At 38.2% G+C, this 25,530-nt stretch overlaps 1 protein-coding gene across 7 annotated transcripts in view; it reads right to left on the reverse strand.

The window, feature by feature from the left end:
* RGS7 (regulator of G protein signaling 7) overlaps positions 1-25,530 on the reverse strand; it is a 266,918-nt gene that overhangs the window by 84,318 nt on the left and 157,070 nt on the right. For all 7 annotated transcript variants that reach the window (XM_009933299.2, XM_075412522.1, XM_075412521.1 and 4 more), the window contains one exon: positions 5,206-5,312. In XM_009933299.2, the coding sequence (XP_009931601.2) occupies positions 5,206-5,312 (107 nt within the window). The remainder of the gene's footprint in view (positions 1-5,205; positions 5,313-25,530) is intronic.

Here is a 25,530-nt window from a genome sequence, read left to right on the forward strand (position 1 = left end):
ATAAGTCAGCAGCTAGAGAAAAAAGGCTTACCTAGCACTGCTCAAGCGATCGCAAGGCCATTTAAGCATTCAGAATAAAACAGGCTGTTACAAGGATCTTTACAAGGAAAACTGGTGTTGCACACACAAATGCACACTGGTTCTCTCACATTATAGGCTAATATCATTAGGTAAACCTAAATACAGAAATCCATAATCTTCCTGTTAATAAAGTCATATGAAACAAAATCCTGTAATATAGCACATATTACATACTAAAATTGGCATCAGTGGCTGCTATGCATTGTGAGCAATCCTGAGATAAAGCAAATAGATCTGCTTGGCCCTACCATAAAATTAATCAGTAATAATATCTGAGCTAATGAAACAGTCACTTGTAAAAATCAGTGTTGCCCATCAGCTTTTATAAAACATGATTAATTTCTATGCATTAAGCTGTATTACTGAGGAGGGAAATCATTACACATCTTTCAGCTACCCCTTGTTTATAGTAGTAAGAAAAGAATTGTTTCTGAAGCTGCTCCACTCTATAAAATCTTTTAAAATCTAATTACTAGTATGGGGGAGGAATATTCAAACCACTCACAAACTTTCCGTTGCGTATTACTGCTATCATTCTCACAGGCACCAGGAAGTCTTTATAAACAGCAGAAATCACGTCTTTGCTAAACAACAGTTATACACAATCTCAAATGCCTTGCATAATGTATGGCAGAATTCACAGGCATTCAGCTTTACATTCACTGCAGTTGACTCAAATGATCTCCTGGTGAAGAAAAAGGGTAAGATCGCTGTCTAGCACTGTCAAGCGCATAGAGGAAGGATGCCAGCAAGCAGTGCTCCATGGTTAACTCAGAATTATTTAAAAAGAAGTTGAGGAAGTTGGAAACAGTAAAGATTATAGCTCTGTAACTCCTCTTTTCTAATCTGTAAAGGGAACGAACACAGAAAGTGGGGGGAGGAGGGGTGGGGAAGTACATCTGAGTTAAAAAAGCAAAAGGGCACTGATAGGGCAGTCAGAAAGATGCATGGATCTGAAATTATTTTGCCCTCTTTGAAACCTAAACAGAACCTGTGTATGCTGAGCCTGATCTTTAGTCCTTGCACCTGCAATTGCCAAAGAAAATCTGTCAAATGCTGGATAAGATAACCTGCTTCTTTTTTATTTCTAAGATCTGGCTTCCAATAAAATCCTTCCCCTCAAGGCACGGTAGATGATCCAGCGAGGCTGTGGAGAGCGGCTGGAGAGCTGGGATGTTCAGCCACAGCCTCAGTGTTCAGAATGGCCAGAGGCCGGCCCAGGACTGAGCCGAGAGGTAGCAAGCCAAGCAGGGCTGTCTCAAGCAGATGGGGGAAGCAATGTAATTCCACCTGAGACACAAGGATCCACACCACTTCACACTCTACTCTATTTTGCGGCAAAAGATATTCTAAGATCCTTACAGTGATTGATATATATATTTTTATCCCCTCTTTAGGCATGGCAAAACAAGGCCAGAGAGGCTAAACATGTTTGTTAGGAAAGTAGTCCCAGGGGTAGGACAGGAGAAGACATCATAGGTGAAATCTTCATCTTCTCAAAGTCCCTGAGTTTTGCAGCTCTCTTCACCAGACTCATGCTTTCACAAGAAACAGTTCCCATTTTCAACACTTTTACCCAGCTATTTATCTTAAAAGTTATGAAGCAACAGCAGAACCTAAACTTCAGCTCTGAAAATAATTTATGTTAAATCACAAATTAATCTCATCAAAAAACTGGAGTGTGATTATCACTAGCCTCAAGTATCCTAGGAGTTTGTTTAAAGACAAAAGACATTAGAAAACATTATTTTTCACTATGAACATTGAGACACTTAGTATGCATGTGCAACTTGTAGAAGAAATCAACCTATCTTTCCCTGGGAGACTATTCCAGAAGTTGAGAGGGCGAGTAAGGCATTCCTCACCAGGATGGACATATTATCACTTATGTGGACATGGATGAAAGGTCTCAGTAAGTAACCCCTGGCCCCAGAAAGATCTGCTTTCTAAGGTGCGTCTTGCTTTTCAAATTTGGACGCCTCATACCTATTTGCTTTCAGGTAGAAGATGGTGGTTAGCAGATATTCAGCTCCTCCTTTGGTCCCAGGCTTAAAATACCAGGAAAAGGCAAAGCAGCTGTTCAGGATGCTTCAGAAACTATCACTGTCCCTGAATTTTTCCGCTTTGTCTTGTTGAGACTCACAATAAATTTCGTCTCTGAATACGGCAATTAATTTTTAGATCCATCCCCTTTGAATTAAGTTGTTATCACAGAAACTAACCTAATTACACCTGAATAGGTCAAAGAATGATCCAGAATTATTCTTTTTTTCATTTCTAAGGCCACATTATTTAAAAAAGCAGATATAACTACAATTTTACAGCCCTCCTGACAGCAAGAGTAATAACCAAAAAAAGTATAATTTTGCCTGTAAAAAGGCATTTGCACAAATGAAGCACCATCTCCACTGCTTTTAGCTATTTCTATACAACAGAAGGTTGCTTAAACCAAACTGGAAGTAATTTTACTGTCAGGAGGGAATGTGTCACCCTTTGGAAAACAAAAAATGAAGTTCATGGAGAACATTATCATAGCTAGCCTGTTTTTGGTAGGTCAGGTCTTTGTACTGCAGACAGAGAGTTCTCTGCAGGGACGGCTTCTGAACTCAGTGCTGGCAGGTGCACTTTTTTCTCTTTCTATTAAACATCCAGAAAATTGTGGATCTGTCCAATACTCAGGGGGTCCTATTTCCAAAACACCTGAACAACTAATCTAGTGCAAAATTCACACATTTGCAGTCAAACTTTCCTCCCCATTGAGTATGTTGTCTTCATCTTCCAATTTAGCAGCTTCAGTAACAGATTTTTGTATTAGCCTTATTTTGGTGGGGAATGTGGAACTGCAATAACACAGCTTTTGCTGTTACAACTTCAGTTAACAGTATGACACCACTATGATTTTTTTCTCATACTTCACATCAACAGCTGAAATTGCATTGTTTTAACATTGTTAGCATAGGTATAGCAATGCAAAAGCTCCATGGAGCAGCAACCAGCCAAAATAGGTAAGATGTGTACTGAACAACACTTAAGGGAATTACTTTCTTTTGTATGCATATGTCAAATTGGTGCCAAATCCGTAACTTATGTAAATCAACTGATAGCATTTTACAACCTAACCCTCACTGAAGCTTCATGTCTAAACACATATGCTGTAGATCTCTTCAAGGAAAGCCCATAGCTGGGCTGCAAGGTAGCTGCAGTACCCTCGGTTGTTCACAGTGCAGCTATTTCCAATATATACTTTCCTTCAGTCGAATTATCATGCTAGCAGACATGCTCATTTTCCATGTTTCAGATAGAATCAGGCCAGCAGCTGTGCAAAATTCAATGACCAGCACTACTGTAAATAAATCCTATTCTCTGCAAAAAAAATTCCTCAGATACTTTGTCCTTCTGGCTGCTGCTTACACAGAGACAAGCCAAGAACTGGAGCCTAAACCTCTCCACGATTTCTATCCACTTCTCACTTACCTCATAGCCACCTCAGCGCCTGTCCCTCAGCAGTAAGCCCCTTCACCCACGTGCCATCCCTCTCTTCTTTATACTGAACACTGAGGAGGATGAAGCACCATGAGAAGGAAACCTTTTCCTTCAAATCCTCTCTCCAGGATCAAATGTAACTGTGGATCTGGGAGAGGAGGCTTGGAGTGACTGCTCTTTCTATTACCCATACACACATGTAACTTACTGTCCTGCCGAAGGACAGGTTTTTTGCACTGTATGACCCAAAGGAACCACATATGAAAATATGATAATACTGTATGTACCTATGCAATAACCATTCTCTTTCTTGCCAGGCTGTCCTGTACATATTCAATTATATTCACTCTAAGATCTTATTTTAGACCAAATATTATGAACCTTTCTCTTCTCTTCTGTGAGTCTATAGAACAAAATCCAAAAATACTGATGAAAGCGTTATACAGCAATTAATCTAACTTTAGGGCTATGATTTTCTCCAATGCAGTACAGTTTTCTTCTGAATTTTGAAGACCACAGTCTCAGTTTTATCTTATTCTTGATGGCTTCTTACGTAAACAGTGTTTAAGACAAAGCTTAGACTTATATATCTTGAAGACAATTGATTTTGTTCTACCGGATATTATTTTCTGTAATTTTTCTATCTTCTTATTTCAGTTAGAACTAACAGAGTAGGACTATCAAACTATGGTGTTCATATAATCAATTTCATAGTGATAATCATAGCATTTCAAAGCAACAAATATCTAGAGAAGATCTTGGAGCAGCTGTTGGTGATACCTACCAGGAACACCACCTAATAGGAAAAGCAATAGAGAACATAACCACCATTGTCACAGGTGGCTCATAGCAAAGTTAATTCCTCTCTAGAATACATAGTGAGATGCTGTGCAATCATATTTGTTTCAAGTCATAGGTAGTATTTCTCTGCAAACTTCTAGGCTGCTATTCATTATTAGAAAAGCAACACTCCAGCTCCCCAAGCCCTTAGTTTGAAATCTAATATAATAAAATACAACTGTGTAGATCTCTGAATCATATACGTGTAGGTATAGGTATACATATACATACATGTACATCCTTCCAGCTTGTTGTGAAGCATCTGCATGTTTGTTGTATGCCATGGGACTGACAGATCAATGTAGAAATGTGTCTGCACTTGTTTGAAGAATACACGCTACTTCAATACTACTCTGCTACCGATAAGGAAATCCTTACATAAGAAAGAATATAAATATTGCTGTCCATTTTTTATCAGATTTCTGCTATAGGCTTAATAAGTAAAATACCTCCCACTTTCCAAATTAAGAGTATGTTAGGAATAAAAGTCAATAAGATAATTTCATTTCCTTTACTGCATTTCCAAAATACTTGATTAATTTATTTCATGAGCGATATTTCCAGACTCAGCATTATCACACTTTTTCCAGGGATCAAAATGGTCACTATCATCTTAACACTTTGCTGACCTAATTTCTAAATAAAATCCTTCTACCATTTTTTACTTTCAAAGGAATTGCCACCATTTACAAGGTTACATAAGAGATAAAGTGTGGTTAAAATTTGCTATGAACCTTCGTGTGAGGCCTTTAAATGTGAGCCTCCATTTGGGCGAGTCAGGAATATAGTGAAACCACTTACCTGGAATCGATAAAAGGTGCCATCATCCTTTAGTGTTAGAACATGGTCTGAGATTGGAAAGAAATAGCCGTGTGCTGCCATCAGCGTTCCCAAATGTAGAGCTTCCACTGTTTCAAGAACAAAAGAAAGATAAATCAAAAAAATTAAACAACTTGTTTGCAGCAGTTTTGTTTTCTTGCTCATATTCACCTTATCTCCTGCAGATAACCACTCAACTCTCAAAGTCCTGTCATCTTGAAAAGTGCTGTCTTTTTCTATGTAATATAATGACACAACTAAAAACCCCCTTTACTTTCCTTAGCAAACGGCTATTAGATATCCCATTGGTAGCTGCAGTTCCACTACTTACATCAGCATCAGCAGGTAGCTCCTGCAATGTTCACTCACTTGTTTTGAAGCTGAAAACAGCTATCATTTTTTACTCTGATGGTGCAGCCCGCTTTTCCTCTTCAGAACAGTTTCAGATTACATGACATTAAAATAATTGATTCTAATTGCATGATATCTTCCTTACTAGCTTTATCAGAACTACAGTAAAGGATATAGATTTCCTTAAAGGTTTCTCGTTACTGGGAAAATAACAAAGGATCATATAATCACAGAATGGTTGAGGTTGGAAGGGATCCCTGGAGGTCATTTGATCCAACCCCTCTGCTCAGGCAGGGACACCTACAGCCAGTTGCCCAGGTCCATGTCCAGATGGCTTTTGAATATCTCCAAGGACGAAGACTCCACAACTTCTCCAGTCAACCTGTGCTTGGTCACCCTCACAGTAAAAAAAGTGTTTCCTGATGTTCAGAGGCTACCTATTGTGTTTCAGTTTGTGCCCATTGACTCTGGTCCTGTCATTGGGCAACACTGAAAAAAGCCTGGCCCCATCACCTTTACATTCTGCCACCAGGTATTTATACACACAGATGAGGTTTCCACCTGAGCCTTCTCTTCTCCAGACTGAACAGCTTATTTGCTCATACAAGAGATGTTCCAGGCCCTTAATAATTTTCATGGCCCTCTGTTGGACTCTCTCCAGTGTGTGCATGTCTCTCTTGTGGGCAAGAGTTCAGAACTGGACACACACAGGATTAATTCAATTCACTTTAATGAGCAAAACCATAACATGTAACAGTCAGGTTTATATGTGCTCTTGTATTTTCAGTGAATCACTGTCCAGTATAAGTCCCTGAAGTCTCTTACTCAGTATTGGCATTACTTGGCTGACAAGAATATAATGTCATAGAACGAGAACAGCATTAGTTAGAGTCATGCTTTTGTTGCAGTAGTTAAGTCCTGCTACCTCTTTACCATACTTCTTTACCAACCTTGTAACAACTCTAGAACATATCCCTAAAATAGCTGCACAGCAATGTCTGCCGCGACACTAAAAATTTCCTAGCATAATCTGCTAATATCATTCCACAACCACTGAAGTATCCTAATTTTAAAAGCTGAGCACTGGAAAGGAGCACAAGGGTTTCTGAGCTATATGACAAAGCCACCAGTTACAGGAGCTGATGCTGGAGAGGACAACACCGCTGCAGGACAACATCAGGGATGAGAAAAGGGCAAAGATCAATAAAAAGGCCACACTGGACAAAAATGAGGGAACTTTGATCTAAAAAATGAATTCAGAAGGAATCCAGAAAGTATGCAGAATCAGTAAGGATGAATACTTGCACTATGCAAAACACATTACACCACCACAACATGCACAGATTCATATTCATCCTCTAAAAAGAGTTCATTTGTTCCTATTGCCTGTAATTTGGCTTTCAGCAACAGCAAGCATAAACATTGCAGCACAGATTGGTCTTGTCCTGCCTCTTTAAAACATCGCTGCGGCATCAGATTGGAAGTCACAGAATCATCATACAAAAAAAAATGGGAGTTCTGGTATCTGTGTTCTAGCTAACAAAAACACAGAAAGAGGGATTCACTTATGCTTCACCCATTATTACTTTGGATATGAGAAGGAAACACAGGCTTATTTATTTACCTGTACTTCACCAGCGTCCCAGAAAATTCCTTCTTTCACCCGTTTGCTCACCTGGAGACGCTCACTGGTATAGGAGATACGGGAGGTGGAGTGGGACATTTTTAAGCTAACTCAAAGCCAGCAAGCATGCGAAAGGAGCAAGAAAGGGGATCTGGACAGTACTTGACTGAGAGCACATAACCCTACCAGGGTTGACTGGATACCCAATAACCCTTGTGATCTCTGTGTTCAGCAAACTGGTTCCTGCCCCTCCAGCAGAGCCATTGTCTAAGAAAATTGAACACTTTGTCTCCAGCAGTGAGCTCTCTGGCCTGCTATAAAACATCACAATCCTGGTAACAAGCCTTCTCCCAACCACAAGCCTGTGAGAAATCTCTCTAACAGAAGGAAGGTAGTTGGTTCACTCTTTGCGCTTGAGATGTGTGCAAATCCCCATCTGAACTTTATCCTAATTAATCTAAGTCCAAATATCATTGTTATTCATTTATTTCAAGCCACTAAAATCTAACAACCCTTGGATCAGAAATTTTGAGTCAACGCTTTCTGTAGCGAGTCAGTTGCTGAGGCTCTTTTCATTTTGGTTCACTTGGTCTACCTTTTAATTTTACTACGCTTTTTGTTGTTCTTCACACTGCAACTTATTGCCAATTCCAAAAACTTTATTTTTTCAGGTATTATGTATCTTTATGGCATGAGAGAAAAAAAATGGAAGAAATGTCCTGACATTTTTTAGAGAAAAGATTTTTTCGATAAGGGTGACAGGGGTTGCCAGGGAGCTCTGACGCAGACGAGAGAGCATTCCTTCGGATTTAGCAGAAAGTAAATAGGCTCCACATTACTTTCATGTTCTTCCTGGATTCTGAATTGTAATATTTTCCAAGAGCACAAGAAGCTCACATTATTCCCCTTTACACAGCAATCTTTAGACCACATCTGGACAACTATGTCTGGATGGAAATTACATGTCTACTCCAATAAACGAAAGACATCAACAAACTTGAGTGAGTCCAGTGGAAGGTCACCAGGTTGGTTGGGGCTGGAGAAAATGCCCTGTAAACAGAGGCTAGGGGAGTTGGGCTTGCTCTGACGGAAAAAGAGAAAGTTTTACGGGTGCCTAGTAGCACCCTTTCAATGCCTAATAAGGAGATTACTAAACAAGGGAGCCAATATCTTTATGGAGTTGCATGGCAACAAAAAAAAAAGGGGGGTTGCATTAGAATCCTCCTGAGGTCCTTCTCAACCTGAATTATATCACAGCTCTGTGACTCTAGGTGGGTCAAGCAGAAGTGGAACGAGGAGCAGAAAAAAGGGATGGAGACAATTGCAGAAGAAATTATTTGAAAGCTCCTGCCAGAGCAGCCTATAATCCTGGCAAAGTTGGTTACGGTAGGAGTCAGAGCTTATATTTCTCTCACTGACCATTGAGTCATATGCGCAAGTATATAGTCACTACTAGTTCTCTACAGAAAAAATGGAAAGAGTGACCCAGCCTTCTCCAGTGAATAATGACCACAAAATTGTAACCCTGCCTTACACCAGCCTGGTAGGGGACTAAAGCTGCTGCTCTCTGCACAGCAGCAGTAACTTCTGCACAGAAAGGAAACTCAGCTCTCAGGAGGTTTCTGATCTCCAAGCAAGAAGTTCTCCAGCGTATTACAGAAACAACAAAGGTAACACTTTGACATACATCTCAGTTTGCTAAAATCAGACTGAAAAATAAATACCATAAGAACCCAATGAAGTAGAAAAGTAGGATTTAGGAAAAAAAAACATGAGCTTGAAAAGCAAAACGTAGCCAGCAGCAGACTAGTTCTTCATGCCTAAATGCCTAGAAGTTCAATTGAGACAGCTTCTGCATCCCCCAGCTACTCCTGCATGTGAAGTTAGGGGATTTTCACTTAAAGATGTTACATCTGGAAGAATGGCAGATGAAGATTAGGACCACCAAAAACTTCTATGAAATGTATTAGTTAAAAAAAATCCTGTAAAAATACTTTTAAATACAAAGGTTCCCAGGTAGACAGAGTTTATATGTTTATATGTATTCAGCATACAAACTCAAAATATTGGAGGAACATAGACTAAAAGCAAGAAAATACTGCTTTTTTAGATGGCAAATGTACACAGATGCACACAGAAATGCGAAATCTACACAACTATTATTTCCCAATCTTCAGTCACTGTAAGAATATGCAATCTAAACTACATTCCCAATTACCCACAGATAACGTCACTGAGAAGGCATAATTCAAATCGCAGTTCACTGCTATACAATGAATCAAAACTGCAGCCAAAGATATCATGCAAAAAAATCCGAGACAAAGATCGTGGAGGTTTAACCGGTACAACAGAGTAGACTTCAGCTTCCTCTGTTTGTCACTGCGTGTTTTGGAAACATCAGTTACCTGAACTGAGGTTCCAGGTATACTTCCTAGTAGTGATACTGCTGAAAAGTGGAATGGCATATTCAAGAAACAAGCTTACCCAAACCACTGTTTTAATTTTTCACAGTAAAAAAAGGACAGTGTCCTGCAGGAGTTGCAAGTAGTAACAGCTAATGGGAAAGAAATGCCTCAGGTGAAAGCAGAAATATGTCTTTTTGAGCCTGTTGCATTTCAACAGGATATAAAATATTTTATATAAATTCAAAATGTTGCTGTGGGTGTAGTTTTGATTCTTAATGTGTATGCTATTGCTAGGCTAAAAGCTCAGAAAAAGCTTAAAATTCCATGGTTCACTCTGCTGTTGAACTTTATTTAGCTGAGTGGGTGAAGTGAACAACACATGCACATAGATTGATTAGCAATCATTTTTGTGAGCAGTAATATTGCCCAGCCATCTGCTGTGCCATTACAAGGAGAGTGATCTTGATGGATTAAATGCTAGTCACTTTTAATATAATTTCTTATACAAGAGTCAGACATATTCAGTGCTTTGGAACAATGCCGACCTGATGATGTCTAAAGAATGAAAAATACACCCTGCCTGTTGAGTTTTCATCTTAGTTTCTTTTTAAACACAGTGCAGTTTTCTCCCTACTGTAATAACTACTGTATGGATTGATGAAAGTTCGGTCATCTTAAACTGGTAATATCAGTGGAACAAGTTGATTCTTATTATAAGATCCACAGGATGGGATTAAAAAGGATGGATGTTCCTTGGTTTTCTTTGGAATAAACATATTTTTGTGTTTTGAAACCCCTTAAAGGATATGTTTTCAGTGATTAGTGTGGATTCCACATTTCCTTTTGTATCTCTGGGCTTCAGGTGATGTAGTCTCTACATTTATGTTTACTCTGAAGTCCATACAACACTTTATAGTATCCTACCACTATAGTTACAGTCTCACAACATCTGGAATGGCTCCCAGTAATCTCTGAGAGAATGAGGAAAGGAAAACATAGTGTTCCCCAATTCTGCTCCACTATAAAAAAACATTTTTCAGAGTCTGTTTTATATTCTTTTCTGAAGCTCAGTCCTAGAGAAAGATTTCCTACAAGGAACGTGGCTTGGGGCATTTTTGTCCTGAAAATTGCTATAAGATGTAAGCGACAGTGAAAAACCCAAACCTGCAGTTTTTCACATACTTTTTGATACAAAAATGTCAAACAAATAAAAACCTCCCTTTCCATCAAACAATAAAGTGTTTGTTGTTCTGGGTTATTTGTCTAATCTAAAATCCATCACAGTACTGAAGTGCATTGCTAAGCCATACAGCTGCCTGGAAAAAGAATTAATGAGTCAGAACTTCACAAGCACACACTCACTTTAAGTGTCGAATGCCAAGACATTATCACTTACTCTCACCTCACTCCCGCTGTCATTTCTTTGCCAGTGTGAACACAAGCTGCAAAGGATTAACTTTAACTTCAAGTAATAAAATACAACCTGCTTCTCACGCTCACACAAAGCGTAGGAGAGACTCACTCTCTGGGCCTGACTGTGGCATTTAGAGAGGGGAAAACAAAACAGCTAGAAAAGTTCTTGAACACCCACATCACTATAAACCTCTCTCTCTTGTCCCATCTGAAGGACTGAATTTGCAAAGGGAGCAACACTCAGTGAGAGTCATTTCAGGGAGGGCAAAATAGTCAGTGAAGGAATAGGCACTATTTACCCCAACAGTTAAAATGAGATTAATGCTCAATTCCAAGATACCCAAAGTTATCTGTCACCACATAGTCTACCTAAACAGGCAGGATTTTGCTCTTGCTATGTGCTAGACAGTGTCTGCTGATGCCATCAGCAGGCCAGAGGCATCGGTAGCAACATCAGTCAGCAAGGAAGGGGGAAAACCTATCAGAGCAGTGCCATGAATCCTCATCTGCCCAAGGAACAGTAACATCCACCCTTACAGTCTGAGCTGGTCTATAACACAGGCTGTCACTTATACACATATCCCAAGTCTAGAGACAATGATGTATACATGAAACATCGACTACGTTCACAAAAACATCCAGCAAACCAGGGACACACTATCAGTCTTGCCTTATGTGCTCACAAGATGTGGGTGAATTGGGACTGACCTGAACGTCTGACATAATCCTGAAAAGATTTTATCCAGACAAGATCAACAGAAAACATGTCACCATGAAAGACTAAATGAAAGGGGAAGCCAAGCCACAGTTTCTTGAAAGAAAAAACAAAAAAACACCAAAGCAAAAGACCTTTCTTCACTCACAGAAGAAATAAAAGGAGAAAAAAAAAAAGAGGGAAGAAAGAAAGGAGTGATCAAATGGGAGAAAATAAGAAGTTAGACTTTGGAAGAGAAGTTGCATCTCACTGCTAGCAATATACAAACCCTTCTCTTGAAAACTTTTTAAGTATTTTCTGTTAAATTTTTTTATGTGATTGTTTCCCAACGGATTTCAGCTGATTCACACACTAACTGTTGCTTCCTTCTACTTAAGTATGGCTTTTCTCCTCTTAATAAAATTGTATTCTTGAAAGGCAGACCTCTGAGACCTGAAAATGTAATGACTTGAGGTGTGCACTATAACTTTTGTGTTGACAAAAAGAACAAACAAAAAAGGAGTTGCAACTTGAGGTCTCACGAGGCAGACAAATGGGGAGTGAGGTGCTGGCATTCAGCAGTGCTATAAATTTACCTCTGAAATATGTGTTTGCTGTGTATGTTTCGCATACTGGAAACATGCAGCTACATAGGGTGGAAGAAATCCATCCAAGCTGCAGGCACTGGGTAGATTTAACTACCAGAGAAAACAGAGCATGTCTCAATTCGGTCACTAGGTAAGCAGTTCAGTGAGCACACTGATGAAAAGCGGCCCGAATGCATTAAAATTGCCTTTAGTTTCCCTGTCATCTCTCTCCTCAATTTTTTAAAGTACCTACCAATATTACACCAGCAATCAGGCCTTCCAAAGGTGGAATTTACCTCTGTACCCACCAACCCAAGCCAGCATTTATAAAACACTTCTAATTTCACTATTACCACTCCTGAATTTTTCTATGTTCAACTTTGCAGAAATCACAGACTTTTTGCTATTTTATTACTGATATCTCTTGTCTCTTTACATTGAAGTGATAGCAGGATGAAATCTAGACTCCTTTGAAGCATGGGTTTCCTGTTTTTCCCACTGGCACATCCTCTGAAACTGCAGCTTCTTAGTTTGAGCTTTGATTCCTATGCTTCTTCAGGGCAAAATACAGAAAATCAAAACCTGTGTGTCTTGTTTTCCCTAATGACAGTCTGAACTTGTCTTCATAAGATATTTCCTAACACTCATTCCCCCCAACAGTATGAAACTCTGTGCTTACATATAAAGTCATACATGCACCCTTTTGAGCAAACCTACTAAAGATCAAATAAAAAAATATTTACAAAAAAACCTATTACTGCAAACATTATACTTTCGAAAATTGTCTCAGATGAAATCTTGTTCCACAATTTCAACCATCCATTGAAGACCCAAAACATTGGACATAGACTACTTCTACTCATTAGCAGAATTATTATGCTATTATTTCATGTTTTCTTGCTTGCAAGTTGCTGCTGGTATACCAGGTCTTCCTACTTTCTTCCCCTCCACTGGCTGGGTCTGCAGATGTGTGACCAAATTGTTTGGCTGCAAACGTTCGGTGCAGAACTATGTGATACATTATCTATGGCACATGACAGCCAAGAATCTGTGCAAGTGAGTGTCAGCCAGGAAATGTGTTTTACATCATGATTCCCTCAGACGTGGTGCCCTGCATCACAGCACGATTCCCTGGCCACACTATGGTGTCACTGCTTCTCCCTTTCTGTGTCACACTCAAGGCAAGGCACAGCCAGCCACCTGCCAACTCCACTCTTCATCAGCTGTGTTGGGACATCACAGGCACAGGAGCAGTTACAACAGGCACACTCCAGCTATATCATCAGTAGGCACTGCCACAGCCAGGTATAGGTCTGGGGTGGGGATTCAAAGGAGAAGACCCATGTTTAAGGCTTGGCAGATCCAGGACATGTGAATAACTGTTGTGGTTGATGTGCCGTTTGGATATGTGGCAAGTGAATAGCAAGAGTGGGCGCAGGCTCTTTCAGTGCACAAAATATTTTTTTCCTGAAGAAACTACATAAGATAATACTGTTCAATCAGAAGGACATCAGCTGTGAAGTTTATGAAGTTCGGTGAGGGTAAGCAATTGGTAGCACTAAACTCTTGCTATGATTACTGCAGGTTAAGGTGAATCATGACACTTTTTTAGTCTCTCAGTCTGTTTTTATATCAATTGCTACTACACCAACCATTAATTTTGTATCATTGTCATGCATTGCTATCATAATCACAGAACACCCACTTATGACCAGGCAGTTCAGATAATACAAAGAACATGCAGCAGCAGCTAGAAAAATAGTTGCCTCTTTCACTGCGCTTAATACAGTAAAGAACACAATCCTCTTTAGAACAATTTTCATACCTCCAGCAAACTGAGAGCATAAAATGCTGAAAATAATGTAGTTCTTTCAATGGGAAGAATGCTGTGCTTCTGAAGTCCAGCAGGAGTTAAAAGCTTTATAAGTAAATTGATGCCATTGAGACACATATCAGGGAAAAACACCACCAAAGCTCAGGAAAGGCAACAACTGTGTGGAGGCAGCTTTCCGGAGAATAACATAGGTATGCAATTCCCCATGTGATCAGATATGGTTATCTGGGATGCATATATACAAAAAACCCAAGGCAGTTATTACAAATAGGGTCATTTTTAGAGAGTTCTCTTCACCCATTATTTATAATTCATTTCTTTGACTGGCCAGTAAAATATATTTCACTGTCCACATCAAATCGCAGGATGAAAGAGTAAACTTTACTGATGTTGCAAAACTCCATTTTATGCCATCACATGTTCCTATTGTCATAACTGCCCTCCCTCAGCGCTCACCTCTCCCCGTTGCACAGGATTTGTGCAGGTAATTGTAGAGAACTGTCAGTTCAGCCAGATAAAATCTGCTATTAAAAATACAGAAATACTAAGTAGCAAAAATAGCTCAATGAGAACCCTTTCATAAGGGCGCTTTGTTCCCACAGAAAGAGGAGAGGTCCCAGTGACTGACCTATTTCTTCTCTAGTGACAGAATGTAAATGTAGAGGGAAGAGATAGCACTGAAGACAACAGCAACAGCAAAAACTATCAAAGGCTTTAAAATAAATTGATAAAACGAACAAAAGCATCTAGCTGGGTCAACATAATGGTCATTCTGTGTTTTAAGGCAAGTCAAATCTTAAATCGCTGAACTGCTAGCCATAGTGTGCAATTTATCATTTAAATCACCCTCAGTACTAAAGGAAAAAAAGCTGGAAAATGTGTCCTCAGGTTTTAGAAAGTCATCCAGGGGAAATCTGGGAAAAAAATACAAATATAACAGATGCCCATACAGACAACACGATAGGAACTGTAACAAAGGGTAGAGTGAATGAAAATAAAGATAAATGAAACAGAAAAGGAAGACTCAGCACTACTTCTGTTGGTGGATGCAATGTTTTATAGCTCTGTGAGTGCTCCTTATGTGGAATTAGTAAACATATAAGGTCACGACAACCTGGTTAGCATATCTTGGATTTCCAGGGGGCTCCTGGCATGATTCCCCCAAATGTTTTCTAAAGGAATTAAGCAGATCTGGGATAGAAAGTAATGGAAAAAGCAATAGGTAAAAAGACAGCAATAAAGGTCAGATACAGTAAATCAGTTACCACTGTGAAGAGGGGTAACCACTGTAGCTGTGTTTAGCGGATCCTGAACTGTTCAGTATCATCCCAAATTATCAACAGAAGGGTGTGACTGATGATAGAACAAAATTTTCTGAAAGTATATCATTACTGAAGTAACAAGTGAGTTGTGAGGAGATGTAGAAGGACTTCAGGGTACTGATTCACTAGACAATACAACAGCAGATGGAACTGAATGTTGATAAATGCTAAACATTTCAAACATGAACCCTCCCTTCCCAAGTTCACACACCCAGTAAGTGGCTGCAGGTTAGCTGCTGCTGCTCAAGAAAAACTAGAGTCACTACATATGATTCTGTGAAAATGCCAGCTTATATCTCAAACAGAACATCATGAATTATTAGGAAAGAAATGGAAAACAAACCAGAAAACCTTGGTAGTATACAGCATAGCACACCCACATCATAAATTCCAAGCAGAGTTCTGGTCATTTCACCTCAAACTAGATATAAATATGTTTAAAAAAAAACCACAAAACAGGCAGGAGGAGGATAAGGATTGTAAGAGATCTATGAAGGCTTCCATACAACAAGAGATATCACAAATCACAAAAGCAGACCATGGAGGACAGCTGTTCTAACAGTGTATAAAATCATGACTAGCCAAGAGAAGGTGGATGAATAAAGAATAATAATTTGCTGCTTTCCAGAACCCAAGAACTTGGAGTCAACCAATGTGATTATCAGGCAGACCCTTCAAACCAAAACAATACATCTATAATACTTGATCCAACTGTGTTACATGTTGTCATGGGGTGTTGTAAAAACAATGGAAGAAAGGTCGCTCACTAACTATTAACCAAACAATTGCAGGTCAGGGGATTCCCTAAGGTTCAGGAGCTGGACAGGTAAAGCAAGTGACCACTACACCCCCTTCTGCCTATGGTGCAAATCTCTTCCTAAGCGTTTGTGACTGACCACTGCCAGAAACAGCTCATGGTGCAGACGGTCTGACTGCAGCTCTGTCTATCTTACATTCTTATTGATGTTGCTGTATAAAATGCATTTAATTTCCAGTATTTTGGAGTACGCATTGGATATAAACTAATTTTCATTGGTACCTGTGTTTTTACTTGCTGTATGGAAGATTCTGGGCTTGCTATTAAAAAAAGAAATAAAAATTAACAACTAATATGCTTAAATGCCCTTGGTGTGCAGAGACTCTTTTAATATTAAATTTGAAATCACAATATATTAATTGGCTAATTGCTTTTCCCAGACATAGTTTTGGCATGTCCGAATATCTTCTAAATGTACTGTGCAGAAATTTAAATACACCTTTTACTTCTAATTTATTCCCAGTCAGTCACCATTACAATGGTCAAAGTTATTGTATATAGTTGAATTACTTCTGATCCATTTCTTGTAGGCCTATGTTTGCATCTGCTTCAGACAGTTCAGAGCATATATTTGCAACAGTTCATTAACATGAACTTTAAAACCCTGGGAATTTACAGTTGAAAGTCTCTAGATAGTTGTCTGTATATTCACTTTTATTGTGCAGTTATAGTGGTGGTCACTATTGTTAAAATTCATGACAGGTTTAGCTGTGAAACTGTAAATCCCCATCCCTAACCTCTTCAAGCCAACCTGCTTGAAATTACCCTCAAGTTAGATGAAAAATATATGAAGATACTTCAAAAAATGACAGTTTTTACTTACATTATAAAGAAAAAAATAACCATCTATTATTTCCATAAAAGACCTTAACTGAAACAAACTTTATTTATCCCAGTTACTATGACATACTAGTTGCTTATTATATTGTTGCTTTATTTCAGGCTAGTAATTATATCTGAAAATGTAAACAATTCCACAATTCCAAGATGCAAATATTCCACATCTATAGTTCTTCCTAACCTTTCTAATAAGCTTAAAAGCTATTAAATGGTTAAACTTTCCTGTTTTTCTAAGTATTGCCTTAAAGTAGACAGTACTTTAAACTTTCAAAAGCAAGTATAAATTACTTGTTATAATTTCTGCATGCCTAACTGAAGTGAATAGAGCTTCTTAAGGTTTGGATTTTTTTTTAATTAATTTGACCTTCTACTTTAGTGAAAACAGTATTTTTTTAGCACCTATAAAAATTAGATTCTATTGTCACTAGGTATTTTATACTTTGCGGAACCAAGTATCCTGAAGCCAAGTGAGGTCTTGCAGCTACAAAATCAGAGTAGACATGGCTCTTGTCACCCAAGTCGGACACAAACAGTGAAAAATTCTGAAAATTTGTGAAATGTGAGTAGGTGACTGAATGCAACCAGTGAAATTAGAAGAACAAACACAGAAGGAGAACATCTGAATGGAGAAGAGTGTGTGAATTACATCCAATCAGCAGCCATAAGCAAATGAGAATCAGAGGATATTCTATGAAGTAAAATTGGAGAATGAAGCATGGAGATATAAAAGGAGAGAAGAGAAGGGGAGGAAATATTGAAAACATCTAGGAAATATTAATTTGTCCAAGACGAAATGGCAAGCAATGTCCTTCATGTAGTAAACCAGAGCACCCAGCAGTTCATTTAATCTTGAACAGTCACTAAGTTCCAGTGGGGACAGCAGTATTTCTCTACACATACTGTGGGAACACTGAAAACCATCTGAAGGACAATTAGTAACAAAATCAAAAGAAGGTCTTACATTAAACTTCCAGTCATCAAACACTACATACAAAATGTAAATATCAAAACATTTTTGTTTACCTGACTATAAATAGCTTCAGCAGCTGTTGGCAAGATGAAATAAGATTTCAACTACTTTTATTCAATTAAGTTGTCCAGACTTAAAGTCTCCCTTCCACCTACTTGAGCTTTCCATTACTATATAACACAGTTCTCTGGGAAACAAGGAGGCAGAAAGCTAATGAAGTCTCTAGACAATTATTTAGATGCTTTTAATTAATTATGCCAGTATGAATTGGGAATTAGTAAATGTTCTTCCTCTTAAACCTCCAAAACTTCTTACAATCCCAAAGGTTCAGAAGGAGGCTTTCAAACAGTAGGAAAAGCACAAAAATTCCTAGTAACTTTAGTAAAAATTATATCAAATATTTTATTAGGAAGGTCATTATAATTCAATTTATACAATTAATTAATAAGCTTTATTTCTAAAAGATATCAGAGTTCTCCCTAAAAAAGCATACCTTTTCTACGATTATTGCATTATGCTTTGGCCCTTAGCTAAGTTAAGTCAAGAAATATATGTTTTATTGTTATTAACAAAGACAGCAACATAATAGCCTCTGACCATGCTGAATAACCGAAAAGTGGCAGTTACTAGCATGGAGAGTTACAAGGCAAGCAGACAAGACAGGGACGGGATAACATTTCTGAACCAGCAGGATCTGGCATCTGAAGCCGGTTATTTTGCAAATCTGATGCATCAGTAGGAAGTCAATATTGGCTTTACATACATCTGCCTTGCGCCGAGATATTGGTTCCATATTCTGAACGATGGCATCAAGGAAAAGAGATTGGTACAACACTTGGAAGGAGATACCCAGTTTAGGAACACCAGTTCCTTTGAAGAACAATGTGGAGAATTTCCAATGAAAACTAAGGAACAAAAATTTCCCAATTCAGGATTTGATTCTAAAAACTGTTTATAAAGCTTTCCAGACTTTATAAATCATTGGGGAGAAGCCAGTATCAGTTTTGAATAGCTCATCTGATATATAGCTTTATTATGAAGCCGTGTACTTTGCAGTAACTTCATGGGTAAAGGTTTCAACTGTGTCATTTAGATTTCTTGTAGCCTAACTTGTTCTGTGACAGAAAGGGTGAAATACTAGTCTTCAATTCGTGCAAGAGAGTATCTGAAGTTCTTTCCAATTAAATCACTACTTATAGATTTTTCAGCTTCTATTATCTGGATCTGGTAATAGTTTTAGCATTAACTTTTTATCTGAGTAGGCTTCTTCAGACTTATTTTCCTAACCGGTATTTTGTATTCTATTCAGTACTTTCTTACTCTTCACTCAATAAGACTCCCAAAGACGTCAGTGAAATAGAGCCTGTACCGCCTACTGAATTCTAAAGAAAATACTGGTTGTTGGTTTGTTTCAATTTTAAAAATATAACTGGGTATCAGACATTTTTTATAAACTCTCTTTTGGATTTTAACCTCAGATTTAGCTTACAGGCCATGTTACATCTACTCCTATTTTAAAAGGCATCTAGTTAAATCTTGTTTCTTTTGGAGTTAATGGGAAAACCTGCAGCCTTCTGCACGATTGGCATTTCACCTTTAATGATTAAAACAAAAGAAGAAGGAGTAGATGTCATGTGAAGGTATTACACTTTGCACTGAAAATAATTCTGAGTAGAATTTAGAGATTTTAAAGGCATTAATTCTTTCTTATTAAAAATAAATAGCTCTGAAGCCATCACCATGGAACCAGGGCTAGTCTCAAGAAAAACTAAATTTTAAAACTCAGTTTATGATTTGTTTTTAACCAAAAGTAAGCAAATATCAATAGAGTTCTGTTTTATATAGGAAATGTGTATGACACACAAGCTATAGTCAAATCATAGAATCACAGAATGATGTGGGTTGGAAGGGCCCTTATAGATCATCTAGCTCCAGCCCCATTTGCCATGGGCAGGGACACCTTCCACTAGACCAGGTTGCTCAAAGCATAATTAGAACCAAAAGAAATCTATTTTGAATTAGTAGGCTATTGACAATAGCAAACAGGTTGGTCACAGAAACAAAGTTACAGAATACACACATTTTCTTGTACTAACAGCAGTAAGATTTTATTCCTACCATTATGCAGCAAATTATTCTAGAAGACGGCAAACTCCATACTTCTGATCTTTACCCATTACTCCAATATGGACATTCATATACAAAATTGAACAGATATATTAATACTTTACAGGTAATCCAAGAGTTTATAAAATTATGTTACTGATAAATAGGACTAGGCATCTAGACTAGACCTATTTTGTACCTGGCTAATATAACCTATTATATTGATAAACATCTTAAGATAACATCTTTCACTGTTTATTAAGTGGTTTCTAAAGCGATTTTCAGAGTTTCCGATGTCGTATTATACATAAATCCTGCTATCTATAAGCATGGTGTATTAATTACTAGGATGAAAAAACATAAACTGTTTTATATAGTATCTTGTAAAATAATGCCACCTTAAGGCAACCAGGGAGGAGGAATTTTATTTAGACATGGTTAGTATACTTCCTATGTAAAGGAAATGATTTATTGCTGATACCATGAACTCTTTGCATCTCTGCCAGTCACAAACTTCATTTCTTCCCTGTAAGTGTAAAAAAGTGTTTGTTTTTAACCAGCTGCCTCACTACTAAAGGTATCAGAAGAAAAGAGTGCTTCTTGAAAGGAAATTGGAAATATTTGTAAGCCAGAAAATAAACTGGCCAACCTAAGAACATGTTAATCACCTTCAAGAGCGAAGAAATGGAAATGATGCTGCTCAAACAGTACCGGCACATATGTGGAGTGAAAGCTCTCCAGGCTGGCCCTGCTGCTCTCTGCACTCTTGGGAGACACTCCTAACACACGCAGTCTGCACAGGGTAACAGATTATACCAAACTGGAAAAAGCTTCAGTGGCAAAACACGAAATCCATTATATCTGATTTATCCTGTCACAACTGAACTACAAGCAATACACTTCTGTTCATCATTTCCAAAATCTGTCTAAAGGCTTTGGGCAAATAAAATAACCTCCGCACATGAACATTTACCATAGCAGTCCTGAAACTGCAGCAATGGCTAGGAGCCCACCAATTGCCACACACAGCAAGTGTCATCCATGCTATACATTAACTAAAGGAAAACTGACCCATAGATTTTTATTTTTCTTGCGTATCACAACATCAATACTATTGGTACTAAAGCAGTGTCTGTACATTTTGACATTTTCTATTCCCAAGCAGGATCTGAGTTTTACTTCCTTTCTGTTCATCTGAAATTAAAGTCATTATTCCATTTAAATGTTACAGGATCTGACAAGCTCAGATCAAATCCACCCAGCAGAAGAAAGTTAGAAAGTTATTTACACTAGACTTGATGAAGGTTCATGAGGTTTTCCTCTTTGAACAAAATGTGCCCAAGTTTCTGTGAAATATGAAAAAACCAAGTGTCTTGGCGTTCCTGGGTTCCTAGTACAAGGGTTATGGCATGTGTGCAGGCAGTGTAAATTACTTTTATCAGCATTTTTTTTAGTTAAGCTGATAAACGGGATGCATTCTACTCTTGCTGTATTTCCACAAGTTTTGATTAATGCAAAGACTGCAAACATAAGCATGACCTTTCCATTCCCTTCTTCCTTCTCTTCCATAAGAGGCTCTTTTCTCCGTTAGCAAACTCTGCAAGAACCTCCCCTTCGCTTGCAGCTGTCCTGGCGCTGTCTCCCAAATGGCAATCATTTAGAACATTTCATCTGGCTCCTGCTCTTTGCTGCTACCTTACTGCATATGCATGGGGAAAGGGACAGAAATAACTCTGAGCTGACCAATTTTTCAAGTACACTTTCATAAACTCAAATAAAAATTCAAAAATTTTTCCTTTAACTTTTTAGAGCAAGTACTGTGTATTATCGAGGTCATTAAATAAAGCAGCTGCGGAAGAGAGGTTTTACTACAAAGCAAAGGAGGGAAAAGTGGAAGAAACACAAACAGATGTTGTGCTACTGAGTCCTCCCTTTCTATTGCACTGGATCAGTGACCACAGTTTACATGGCTGCTGGTGGGCATCTAGTTAAACAGTAGCTACATCAGTGAAAAGACTGTTAACAGCAAGAACTGAAGTTGAAAAATCACAGGAGGGTGTCTATTTCAAGGTACAGTCTTGTTTTGGAACTTACAAAGTTTAATTTAGTCATCACTTTAGCATAATTCTTGATATCCAACAGCGGTAGCGAAGTCCTTCAACAGACTGCCAAATTGAGTGGGACCAAGGCAATCGGAACTCAAAGGCTGCGCATTCTGGAGCCGGCTGCAGTACTATGGATCTGCTAGAGTAACCGTCCAATAATGAAGTGCCTTCAGCCAGACTGAATTGGCTTTGCAGATAGGAGTAAATTAAATCAGCAACACTCAGGAGTAAAGGTACTGTAAAGGAACAAGGGGATGATGGATAAACATATTATCGACTCTTAAAGGCTCTTTCTGAGCCACCTAGATAGAAATTCTTCATGGGCTGACTTAAGGATGAAATGCGTGTCTGTGAATAACACACATTTCATTATGGAAATACTTGAAAATTGACACTGTTTCTTCCCCTTAAAGAGACAACAGCATGATTTACCATTAGCATGCTGGAATGCTAGGGAATACAGAAATCAAGTGTCGGCTCAAAGCGCATTAAAGAAACCAGTGCAAGAACCATGCACAGGATTAGTCTCTCAGCAGTTTCAGCCGACACCTTTGAATTAGCTCATCTACCCTTTTTGTTCTATTTTTTCCGCTAAGGATTAAGAGGACTTCAGTCGCTAGTGTGGTCAGTCTGGTACACTTCACGGCACTAATTATCACTTTAAAAAAGAAAAACACAATGTAGAAACACAGAGTAGATTTTCCGCATTAAGCTTAATTGGCCCCATCAGTGAAGAGTCAGCACTTACCCTGCAATGGTCAATTCAACAAACCCATGCCTAAGTGCCAAACCACAAGCGCTTATAATTCTGTGAACTCAGTTAATTGCTTCTTTTCGGGTTGAGATCAGGCTTATTTTTATGACTGAATTAAACTTCCACATTAAAAATAACTTAGATGATTTCTGTTCCTTCAAATTTTACAGATGAGTTGTAGGCTGAAACACAAACATTTTTTAAGTACATATTGAAAAGCAAACAATACAACAGCAACTGTACGTTGCGCACAGCTATTCTGGGCACAAGCTCTACTCTGCTCCACTGAAATATCTTCAGATCTGGTATAATTTAGCAGAATCCACCCATCATCTCCAGTTTATTTTCCTGATGGAGATTTACTGCAGCAAGCCAAAATCTTTCAAATCTTCCACAGAAAATGATTTTCCATTTATGAAAAATGTGCAGAGTTTTTTTGACTGGCAATTTATACTTCTAACTATTTTTTAATTGAAATTGCTGTTTCCAGATAATAGCTTTACACCTATTAAGACAGTGAAAGCAAATGTTGCTGCCAGATCTTCTCCCACCTTTTGTTTTCCCACCATCAGCAAAGCAGCCTTCTGCATTCCCACCTAAAAGGTATTGGAGTTGTATTCCCTATGCAAAGCACAGGAAAAAAAAATGCACTTTTTTTTTTAATGTGCAGTAGTGCCACTTCCTTCTTACTAGTTCTTTGATTTACTAAAGAACAAGTTGACTGAAGGAGTTAGCTGTTTTCACCCCAGAGAACCTCATCACGGTTTTTCCAGTACTTAAAGGGTGGCTGGAAAGTGGATGGAGGCTCTCTTCACAAGGAGCCACACAGCAAGGACAAGGGGCAATGGGTACAAGTTGCACAGGGAGAGATTTCATCTTGATATTAGAAAGAAATTTTTTACAGTGAAAACAACCAGTCACTGGAACAACCTACCCTTGGATGTGGTGGAGTCTCCATCATTACAGGTGTTTAAGATGCGACTGGATGGGGTCCTAGATAATCTCATCTAGGCACCCTTTCCCATGAAAGGCTGGAGCAGGTGATCTTTCAAGGTCTGTTCTAACCTAGGTTGTTCTACGACTCTGTGAATCTAACTGTCTACTTACCCCTTAAATCTATTTGCATGAGTAGTTCACAGCGCTGGTAGATGAGGCATGCAAATAGCCCTTAAATTTTTCTGGACAGACTAGAATATACTCTTAAAACATGTGAAGAAAGGTCTAATTTATGTTGTTTTTATAAGTATGTTGCTGACATCTGAATTAGTAAGAGATTATAACTTTCAGTAGAAACACAGACATTATTTATTTCCGCATCACAAAATTGCACAGCTTGGCAAAAGCTTTGTAACAGGACCCTACAGGGGGAGTTTTAAAAGACAGCCATAGCAAAACCCGGACACACTGGTGAAAAGCAGACAGAAGATACCGGAAATCCAAATTATGGTGACAACAGTTCACAGAAGTTTAGGGCTTTTTCACAGGAAATTTTAGATTGTCTTTTCTAGAACTGGAACAAAGTCACACGCTGAGAAGATTTTACAAAACAGAGTGTTTTCAGAAGTTCTGTCAGATGAATAGCTCTTGCTCACCATCTGTCAGGTTCACTGCTATCTGGCAATTCTGAGCACTACCCAAAGGCAGCAATTAGAGCAACTGGCTTTCTGAAGATTTGCATCCAGCCAGCTCCAGATAGCTGACTTTAGGAGCAACATGTATAAGACATTTTTGTTATTGTGGATAGTTTTTCCACTCATGCAATCTGAGAGGATAAAACCCATCTTAAATCAAATTACTGTGGTGTTCTGGTTACATATGTTAGCAGTTTGTGTGTCTGTTTAATTTTAATTGGATATCAACTTAGGGAACCATGTTTTCCATTTAAATTAAGGTTTCTTCTATTCCAAATTTCACAACAACTAGATAATCTGAATGACACCCTTTCCTAGTATTGCAGTTCTGGCTTGACAAATACAGGTTAAGCTTCCATACCAAATAAACATGGAATGGCAACCTTTCAAACTCTGACTAATATAGATAGGGGAGTGTTTTGTAGCCGACAACTGAGAAACACAATAGCACACACAGGTCTCTTGCAACCTCCACTTTATCTTCAGGAAGCAAACATATGACATTCTATGTAAAAGTACATAAAATTGGAAACAATTAGTGATCTCTTTCATGTAACATATTGATAAATTGTGAACCGGCTACTTCCAAATATCGAATTATGTATTTATAATCGTTCCCCATTATTCAAGTCACAATTTTAAACATAGTGATTTTACTTTTTGCTGGAATTCCACAATGATCATACCTTCATCTCAAATATGACAGAAAAACATATTTTTTTAATTAAAAAGAAAAAAACAAAACAAAAAAACCCCACATAAATTCCATTTCCAAAAGTTTTAAATGGAGAGAGGAAAACCAAATATTTTTAATGATGCTTTAAAGAAGGAAGATTATCTTTCCCCTAACCAAA

Source organism: Opisthocomus hoazin, chromosome 2 (assembly GCF_030867145.1).
Source record: "Opisthocomus hoazin isolate bOpiHoa1 chromosome 2, bOpiHoa1.hap1, whole genome shotgun sequence".
In the NCBI taxonomy this organism is placed as follows: domain Eukaryota; kingdom Metazoa; phylum Chordata; class Aves; order Opisthocomiformes; family Opisthocomidae; genus Opisthocomus; species Opisthocomus hoazin.